This window comes from Corvus cornix, chromosome 1A, assembly GCF_000738735.6.
Source record: "Corvus cornix cornix isolate S_Up_H32 chromosome 1A, ASM73873v5, whole genome shotgun sequence".
Taxonomy (NCBI): Eukaryota; Metazoa; Chordata; class Aves; order Passeriformes; family Corvidae; genus Corvus; species Corvus cornix.
Window position 1 is genome coordinate 5,476,566 of NC_047057.1, and position 10,281 is coordinate 5,486,846.

The window sequence follows — 10,281 nt, forward strand, 5'->3', positions numbered from 1 at the left end:
TACATGTGTGGATGTGGATGTGTTTTCAGCTGCATCCCAACAAGGTCTGCCTTTGCCCTGGGCTGACCTGCTATTTATAGCAGCAGGTGCTCCTGGAAGATGCATATCCCATCTGGGCTTGCTGAAAGCCAAGGAAATAAAGACCCAAATAAATACCTGTGCTTCATAAAGGAAGGGATCCTGTATCTTTATTGTCCATGCATGGTACCTAGCAACATCACAATGGAGAGCACAGAGGGCTTTACAGCACCTAAGCACACCTGAATCTCAAAACATCCTTTCCTGCACAGTGTGATACCCTGATAGTTTCTGGAATGATCTAAGGATGAAGTTGCGTCATGTTCTTTGTCACTTCCCTTTTTATATTTTATGAGGATCAATACAGCTAAGGATTAGAAAAGCCCTGTCTGGTACCTGCAATCCTGGCTTCTGGCTGGCTCCAGTTGAAAGTGTGAGCTCAGCCGTAACCACAATGCTGCTGCTGGCAAATGCTATAAAAAGGAAATCTGCCTGAAATCGGAAAGTTTGTTCCATACTTTTTCAGAGAAGGCAGCAGCAGGTCTGCTAAATGCATTGGGGAAGCTGCAGCCAAAAAACAATCTGTAATGGGGGTGGGTGTGAAAGGAAACATGAGGTTGTCAATCAAAGTTAAAAAGAGCTGAATTTCCAGGGAGCTGGAAACACTATATAAAAAATAAGCTTTTTGGAGAAAACCACAAAAAAATTCTTTCCTCTGAGATGGACAGAAAAAGGACAAGCAGATGGAGAAGGAGAAGGAGCTGGAAGAAAAATAATCAGGTTGTATTCACAAGTTTGAAAGAGGTAAGTGGTCAAAGTTTCAGGGGATTGGGAACTCCTCCCAGAGCAAGCACACAAGTTGTGTTCTTGGTGTGCTGGCCTTTGCCACACCAACCAGGGACTTTGAAAACTGCTGAGATCTATATAAGATGATCTCATTTGCTTCTAAATGTTTCTTTTTTTCCTTGCTACAGATTCCTACCACTTACTAAATTTTGGAAGAATTTTTTAGTGAATTGACCATGAGGTACAAACAACCATGAGAAAAAGAAAATGGTCAGGTGGGGAAAGCCCAGAGCAGAATTAGCTCTCAGGTCTAACAGTGACCTTCAACACTGGAAAGTGTACATAAATGTACAGAAATCCACAGTTGCTCTTACAGCAGAGCCACAAAGCCCAGGAATCTGAGGGGTCATTGTGCTAGGCAACATCAAATCGGTAAACAGAAAGTAACAGCTTGGTGTGGGAATGCACTATCTGTGTAAGTAAATATGTTATTAATCACAAAACTCAAGTGGTTCATGAGGCTGATGATCACAACTGAAAAGCCTCAATTGTCACTACAGTCAAAAAAGCTGTAGGGGTTCAACAGACACTGATGAAAACTGGAGACACATCTGGGAACCTACAAGTACTTTGCAACAACTCACAAGAACAGGGGGATCAGGAAGCAAGAGCACAGATTTACATTTACAAGAGTGTATGCTGGATTTAAATCTATTCCACTTTAGGGCACCTGTATCTTGTGGAACAAGGCTGCTTGGTCCTTGGGCTTGTGAGCATCTCCTGGCAGATGAGATTGTTCATCAGCTGCCTCATCCACATGGCTGCCCCTCTTCTAGCTTGATTTTTGGAACACAGGTGACCAGAAGCATAAGCAATAATTCAAGATGAGCTGTGAATGTACCTGTATGCCCCTAAAATACTCTGAATTCTAAAATCACATTTGAAGTTTAAAATCACCAAATCACCTCCTAAAATCACATTTGCCTTTTTTTTTTCTTTTTGAATGCATCATATGGACTACAGACTGACTCTGCAGAACCAATTAGAACAAAGAAGGCCTTTCCCATAACAATTTCCATATTATGAGCTCCCAGTGAATAAACTATCAATTTATTAGTTCCCAAGTAGACTCCAAGCCCTGTAGAACTGAATTTCATCTCATGCTAGTTACTCTCAGCCTGAAAGTGATGTCATTTTCTCTGCATGACACTGCTGTCCTGTCATGATAGATCCCACCCCAGTGCCACTGACAAGTTCACTCAGCACAGTCCTAATCTCCATCCTATGGTCATAGATGAAAATGCTTGGTGGAATCTGAAGAAATATCACAAAAGTCAACATTTTCGAGTGCTCTCCAACACCCCAGCTACTCATTAATGATACCACTGCCCACCCAGGCCTTCCAGCACAGGAGTCAGGTCTGAGAGCGGGACCGAGGGAGGCTCTGTGTGGATGGTCTGGACCAGGAACAGTGTGTCCAGCAGCACCAGGGAAGTGATTCTTCCCCTGTACTGGGCACTGCTGAGGCCACACCTCGAGTGCTGTGTCCAGTTCTGGCCCCTCAGTTCAGGAAGGACATTGAGGTACTGGAGTGTGTCCAGAGAAGGGAAATGGAGCTGGGGAAGGGTTTGGAGCACAAGTCTGATGAGGAGCAGCTGAGGGAGCTGGGGGGGCTCAGCCTGGAGAAAAGGAGGCTCAGATGGACCTTTTCACTCTCTACAACTCCCTGACAGGAGGGTGCAGCCAGGTGGGGGTCGGGCTCTGCTCCCAGACAACCAGCGACAGAGAGAATACGGTCTTAAGCTGTGACAGAAGAGGTTTGGGTCGCACATTGGGAAGAATTTCTTCACAGAAAGTGTGATTAGACATTGGAATGGGCTGCCCGGGGAGGTGGTGGAGTCACTGTCCTTGGAGGTATTTAAGGAAAGTCTGGACGTGGCACTCAGTGCCATGGTCTGGTTGACAAACTGGTGTTCGGTCATAAATCAGACTCGACGATCTCAGCGGTCTTTTCCGACCAAATCCATTCTGTGAGCCGGCAGCACCGGCGGCTCAGGGTCAGGCCCGGGCCGCGTCGCCAGCCCCGGTGCCGCGGAGCTCCGCCCCCGCCCGGCGCGTCCCGACCCCGCAGCGATGGCGGCGGGGCTGTGCCGGCTGCGGAGGCACCTCACGGCCGCCTTCAGCAGCGCCGCGACCGCGGGAGCCGGGCAGGAGCCGCTGACGGAGCTGCGGCAGGCGGGGGGCGTGCGGTGAGCGGGGGCGCCGGGGGCTCCGGGACGCGGCCGCGTTCGGAGCTCGGTGACCGTAACCCCGCTGTGTCTCACGGGTTTTGCAGCACCATCGTCCTGAACAACCCGCGGCGGCGGAAACGCGCTGTCGCTGCCCATGCTGCAGAGCCTGCGGCGGGACCTGCTGCACGACGTCAAGAGCCGGGAGCTCCGCGTCATCGTCATCGCGGGTACGGCGGCACCCGGCCGGGCGGGCGCGGGGCACACACCGGGGAACGCGGAGCTGAAACCCCCAGCCTCGGTCCGAATTACAGGAAACGGGGCGGAAAGGGAGCTGCGTGTTTCCCTAATGCTCCCGTGGTCTCCTGGGGCTGCCGGCCCCCGGCAGACCTCCCTGTCACGCTGATCCTGTGTACTCACCCCAGCTTCCCCGCTCCTGTACTTAGTTCCTCATTCCTAACACAGCATTAGCGACTGACTTGGGGTTTGTTATGCTTTTGATTTGGGCCGACATGTCTAAGTATTAACACGTTTCAAAATGTCAGCATTTCAGTTGGGCTATGGGGGTGTTTACACTCGGTGAGTTGCTTCCCTTTGTAAAAACAATCGGCAGGTTAGGGTTGAGTGGTTTAAAACTGTACGTAAAGAATACTTTAAACAGAACAAAAGTCAAACAAAAGTTCTAAAAGTTAGCGAAGTAAAGCATTTAACATTCCCAGAAAGGGGTTTTGTGCAGGAACGGGCAGAGCTAGGATGACATTTGTTGCCTTCGTTCACAGGTATAGGCTGTAGTAAAAACCAGGGTTTCTGCCAGTCGGGTGCTCTGTTTCCCTACTCTGAGCCAGGATCAGCCTCGTTGTCGTTGCCAATGGTTTGTCAGAACTATTTTTAAAACACTCCAGTGAAGGAGAGACCGTAGTATCAATACCACAGACACCCATAACCCACGGATGTAAAACAGCCTCTCTCAGAGCCTGTTAGTTTCCTTCCATTTATGTATTAACCCGTAGAGTCCTTAAAGATCATGAAACTTGAGCTGTACTTAAACCATCTTTTTTTCATCTGCTATTTTAAGATAATCTTCCTCTGCCTCCCTCCCAAACATCTCAGAGGAATTGGTTTGTTAATTTAGGATGATGCTGTTTCCTATACATAGGGGAAAACTGTGTGTGTAAGGGCACACACACAAGAGTGGAAGTGAGCTGATTTCACAGGGGTGAGTTTAAATATACATATTCCTCATTTCAAACAGCAGTGACAAATTTTGCGAAACACTGAAGGTTCTCCTTTGGGAAGACAGTGCTCTGGGAGTTTGTGAGCACAATTGTGTTTGGTTTTTTAGAAATTGCATGTTCTTGTTTATTTCTAATTCCCCTGCTGAATAAAGTGCAAAAGAAGAAATTTCAAGAAAATAAAAGATTCCTCAGCGAACACTTTGGGCCTTTAACACAGACTTTGCCCTGGATTCTTCAATGAGGTTCAAATGCAGATGTAGTTAATCTCCAGATATATATTGCCAACCCCATGAGCTGACTGATGTTAATTGTGTGGTTATTTCTGGATAGGTTGTGTCTCAATAATCTGATCCATAAGAAATCCATAGGTGAGGTTTGGTCTGCATAGGTGTAGCTGGAAATGTCACATCCATACAAATATCTGAGAAGTTCTGAGGGATTGAAAAGCATCACATTGGTTCATTCTAATGGCAGCTATTCTCAGGACAAAGGAAAACTGTTGTAAAGATTGTGTACCTGTATAGAGTGTTCTGATCTTAGCAAATCCAAAGCTTAGTTCCACAGAAACCTCCTCTTTTGCTGCCCAAACCCTAGACATACTTTTGGGGGTTCTCTGGATGTCAGTTTAGCAGTGGAGAAAACACCCAACAACCCTTCTGGTTCTCCTGTAGCAAAATAGCCTTTTTTCTTTCTTTTTCCATTGTGACCTACAACACCATGGCAGAAAAAATATTGATGCTTATTTAGCAAAAGTTAATAATTAATTCTGGGTACAATAAATAGGGACTAAGTGTATTTATCAGTCTGAGAGCAGAGCCCTCCAACCTTGCTCCAGCTGACAAGTTATCGTTGTAGCGAGGAGCTGTTTTGAATGTCCTTACACAAAACTGGGCTCAAAGGTGTGAAGTGCATTATTTCTAACTGAGTTAAGTGGAATGGAAGTAAAATGAGATCTTGAAAAGTGATAATGGGTGTTATTGTGCTTAAATGTTGCACTGCAGCAATTTAAAGTTACCAGAAAACCCAGAAGGTAATCTTTTGGAATTTTGTTTACAACTCCCTCCCCAAACTTCTTTTTGAACATTGACATGTCATTGACATCCCTTTAGCTGGGATGTTGATACACTGCTACCCCTGGTTTCTTCATTAATTCAGACTGACTTTTCCTGAAATTCTTTGCAGCTGAAGGACCTGTATTTTGTTCGGGCCATGATTTAAAGGAACTGTCAAGTGAAGATGATGTGAAGCATCATGCCCAAGTATTTGAATTATGTGCAGAGGTAAGCAGTTCTTTTTGAGTGCCTCTGCCTTTGGCTGGTGTTAAGAGCAAGCATTGGTTTAAGGAGGGACAGCATTGGTCCTCCGCTTGCTAAAGCAGAGACTGTTCCTACAGATTCCTTCAGATTCCTTGATTTTTACTGCCCTGCTATTTTAGTGCCTGATTCTGGTGAAATTAATGTTTTCCCTGGATTTCTTTACATGTAAATAGAAGGGCTAGAACACAAATGTGCATATCTCCAACAATGTGCAGAGTCAGGGTATGTTCCTAATTGAGTCAGTGTTCCTTGCAGCTGAGTATTTGGGCAATGTCTTTCCTAGAAGTCTAGGGATAACCACCTTCAAATCACTTGTGATCAAATGTTCCTTCCCAGCATTTAGTTAAAAGCTCAGGATCAGCCTATACATCAAGTAGACAATGTGAAAGTAAGATCTGATTCACTGGTTGTCCAAGTTCTTGTTAAAGACCCAGGTCAGGGAGGTGGGGAAGTTAAAGTGAACCCTGGAGCATTTGGAGAGAATGGCAAAATCCCTTTTGATTGTGGTGGTGCTAGAATTTGACCCCTGATCCTGCTCAGTGTGACAACAGAAAGTCCTTTGAAACCTTTAGTTCTAGTTCCTCCAGTACTAATGATCTCTAAGACATTGCCAAGCCCATATTTAAGGAATGCTGTAAATGCCATGTGTGAAAGCTACAGCTGAAGGGCCCTTCGTCATCTGTTCATCAGAAAGGAGCCAAGATCCAACAGTTTGGGGGGTTTTTGATGAATAGAGAGGAAGGTACTTCTGATGGCTTCCCAAACAGGATCGGGTCTTCCTGAATTTCCATACTGACCACTGTCTTTTGTGCATGCAGGTTATGACTTTAATCCAGAAACTTCCAGTGCCAGTGATTGCCAAAGTAAACGGCTTGGCTACAGCAGCAGGCTGCCAGCTCGTGGCAAGCTGTGACATCGCGGTGGCAAGTGAGAAATCTCAGTTTGCTACTCCTGGAGTAAACATTGGGCTGTTCTGCTCCACACCAGCTGTGGCCTTGGGCAGATCTCTTCCAAGGAAGGTAGGCTTCCTTCCCAGATACTCTTTGTAATTTTGCAAGAAGTAGATTCCCTTGTTGGAAGTTTTAGTTCCATTTCCTGAACTTTATTTTCCTGCGGTACAACATTCAAAGTACTTTATTTCAAAAGGCATCTCCATAACTCTTGGGACTGGGAAAAATAATAAAGGGTGAACTCTGTTTAGGAAAGGCAGCTTCCTACTGATGTGATTCCAAGCAGCACGAGCTCGTCCCAGCTGCCCACCAGCTCAGCAGTCCCTTTCCTTTCCAACAGACAGCTCGGGGCTTTAGCCAATGATGTTCTCCCCTGAGGAGGAAACCCCTGCAAGTTCAGGATAACAGTCCCACCGAGGCATCAATTCTTGCCAGGCAGTGACATTTCACTGCCAGCAGGATCTGCCTGGCTGTAGATCAAGATGCTTTAAATAGCACCTAAAACCCTCCTATACTGTCTTCCTGTTTTATGTCCTACTGATTGTGGCTGCACATCTCTCTGTACATAAAAAACAGTACAATCTGTAAAGCTTCCGTAACTGAGAAAAGAAATTTTAAGTTCTGATCCAATTGGATTCATGCAGACAGACAGCCCAAGCCCAGCAGGGCTTTGCTGAGATGCAGTGACTGAACTGCCCACATCCCACTGCTGGATAAGAGCTTCAGCTTGAAATTTCCCATCTGCAAGGACATCCTGTTCAAATAGAGCCCATGGGGGATTTCTCCAAGTGTGCTCTTGTGTGCAGTTGTAGCTGCTTCTGAATTAGTATTTCTGGGCTGTAGGATCACCTTTCTAAAATGTGTGGGATATACTTTTCTCTGTGCCACTTTTCAAAGCAGTAAGAACATTCCCTACAGTTCCCAGGATTGATGATTTTTACCTTTTAACAAAAGGAGTGCTGCCATTGTTTGTAGCAGAGCAAAGATGCTAATGAGGATAATCAGCTCTTATGATTCAAGCATTGGTCAATTGCATCATGAGTCTTAGAAAACCATCTTTATTGATACATAACATTGAATAGTCACTGAGTATTTGGGGGATTTTTTAGTTTCAAACCTCAAGCACCAGATGCTGAAAGCAGCAGGAGACTGAAATAATGTGGCTATAAAAAGTCCATATTTAAAACCACTCATACTAAACTTAAAACTAGGACAGGTGTTTTCAAAAACCGCACATACGCCCAGCTTAAAATACCAAGTTCAGTCATTTGACATTGTAGATGATCCACCTCTCTCTTAATTTGTACAGCAATCACCAGAGATTGTGGGCTTTTGAAGAGAAACCCAGAGGTGTCAGCCTAGGACAGCTGGAATCAGCAGGCAGGCTGGAAGAGATCAGCTTTAGACCAGTCCTTCTCTTTGCTGAGACCTCTTAACAGGTCCTTGGCAGTTCAAAAGACCAAAAGATTTAAATCATTTGTGAAAAGACTGACTTGAAGGAGGAGGCTGAAATACCCCAAACAAAGCAAAGCACTAAGGCAGTTAGGTTGATTTAACACAGTATTCTTTCTTGTTCAGGTGGCACTGGAGATGCTTTTCACTGGTGAACCTCTCTCTGCCCAAGAAGCATTAATGCACGGGCTTGTCAGCAAGGTGGTACCAGAAGACAAGCTGGAAGAGGAGACCATGAAAATCTCTCAGAAGATATGTGAAAGCAGCAAATCTGTCCTGGCCTTGGGGAAAGCCACCTTTTACAGACAGATAACCCAGGACCTCGACACTGCCTACAAAATGACTACTAAGGTCATGGTAGATAATTTGACTTTGAGAGATGGGCAGGAAGGTATCGAAGCCTTTGTTCAGAAGCGTAAGCCTGTCTGGTCACACTCTCAGGAGAAGAAATGAGCCCTGTCTCTAAACAAACCTTAGCTATGCTTTATGATTCTTCACACAGTTGCCTTTGGGAACCATATTTTTGTTCTTACTGAAAGTTAAATTTCTCTTCTTACATATGCCAGACACAATAAATTTACTCTAAGTATGTAATAAATGTTAAGAAAATTCAAAGACAATGGTTTTTCTGAGCAGTGAATTTAATCTGTGGTTTTAGAAGTAACTGTGCTGCAAAAATCAGTTTAAGGTGTCTCAGGTTGCATAGGGAGTCACAGGGACTGAGAGAGAGCTCAGATCACCCTGTTCAGAACCTCCCCCCTGTAGTTCTGGATGGGAATTGCTATGTATTGTTATTAATAGAGAATTGAAGGGCTTGGACACATTCCAGAGATGATGGTAGTACGTATCATAATGGATGTGTTAGTTGGGAAGTCCATCCTTGTTCTCATAGCTGGGCTTTTACCAGCACTGGAGCAATTCAGCCACGGATTTACAGACTTGACAACCTCCAACAAAAGGGATTCAGCTGCTCCCCTGGGTAATCAGTTACAACCCTCCAGGTTAATTTTTTATTAATGTCCAATCTGAGCCTTGAAGCAGCACTTTCTGGCCATTACCCCTTGTTACATTATTTGGCATTATTGAGAAAGTTTAGCTCCATTATCTCTGTAACTCTATTCAAGCAGTCACAGGCTACAGTTTGACCATACTTAGACTTCTCTGTGCCAAACTGCACAGGCCCTGCTTCCTCCACCCTCCCTGTAGGTCATGTTCTCTGGGTAACCAGTTTGGCACCCCTCCAGTGGACCAATTCCAGTTTATCCACATCCCTTTTGTACTGGTTGTGCCAAAACTGGACTGTATCCTAAATATGGCCTCACCAGAGCTGAGCAGAGAAGAGCAAAATAGCCTTCCATGTGCTGGTCTGTGAGTAGTGCTCAGTGTGTGTTTGGTCTGCTCTGTGACAAGAGTGCACTGCTGGTTTGGATTCAGCCAGGCATCCCCTGTGAGCCCATTTCCAGCAGGAATGTGCCCTGCCAGTCCACTCCTCCCTGTACTGGTATCTTGTACTGGTTATTCTTCCCAGGTGAAGAAACTTGCATTTCTCCTTAGATCATGGCTGGTTTGGATTGAAGCCAGGCCATTTGGGGTGCCAGCCATTGCCCCAGTTTTGCAGAACCTGCAGATTTGCTGAGGATGTGTTATTGATGACAATACTGGATGAAAGGAGCCTTAGTATCAATCCATGGTGATCAACATGGGATGACCTCCCAGCAAACACATTTTTTCTGAAGTTCCACATAGCCAAATCATGAGGGCTCATCCATCTCATCCTTAAATAGACACCTAAGCCAGACCATGTGAATCACAGTATGGATGGGCCTTTTTTCTTTGTTGACAGTAGAAGCAGCCTAAAGTGCTTGATGCAGACTCAAATGTCTTAAGTTAGATCAAATTAATCCTACCTATGGCTACTAAAACTCCAAATGTAGAAGTATCATTTATACATACACAGCCCCACAAAGCAAGTCCCTTTTCCATCTACAGGTTCAAAAGAACGAAATTTTCATTTCTGCTGCAAGTTTTAATTTTAAGAATGGAAACTTAAATTCACCATTAAACTGTTTCCATAGAAATGTGAAAAATGTGTATCCTTGGCACTAGTTGCTTTAAAAATACAAACTTTAATTGTCACCACCAGGAAAGGTGGGTAAGTTTTTTACAAACTCACGTAGTTTATATAGGTTAGAAACTGTTCTGCACAATTAAGAGATGGAAGAGTTAAATCTGGAGCCCAGTAACCTTCATCATGTCCTTTCCAATGCAGTAAGATGCTGCACTTAGACTCTGTTCC

The 10,281-nt window shown here is 44.9% G+C and overlaps 1 protein-coding gene across 1 annotated transcript; it reads left to right on the forward strand.

Annotated features, from left to right (window-relative positions):
• The first annotated feature begins 2,907 nt into the window (after nt 1–2,907).
• Nucleotides 2,908–8,605, forward strand: ECHDC3 (enoyl-CoA hydratase domain containing 3). The gene is given in 6 exon segments (XM_039571631.1): nt 2,908–3,053; nt 3,140–3,170; nt 3,172–3,262; nt 5,450–5,547; nt 6,402–6,602; nt 8,112–8,605. Coding segments are annotated over 6 exon segments (864 nt in total). The 5' UTR covers nt 2,908–2,937; the 3' UTR covers nt 8,439–8,605.
• Nucleotides 8,606–10,281: the final 1,676 nt, after the last annotated feature.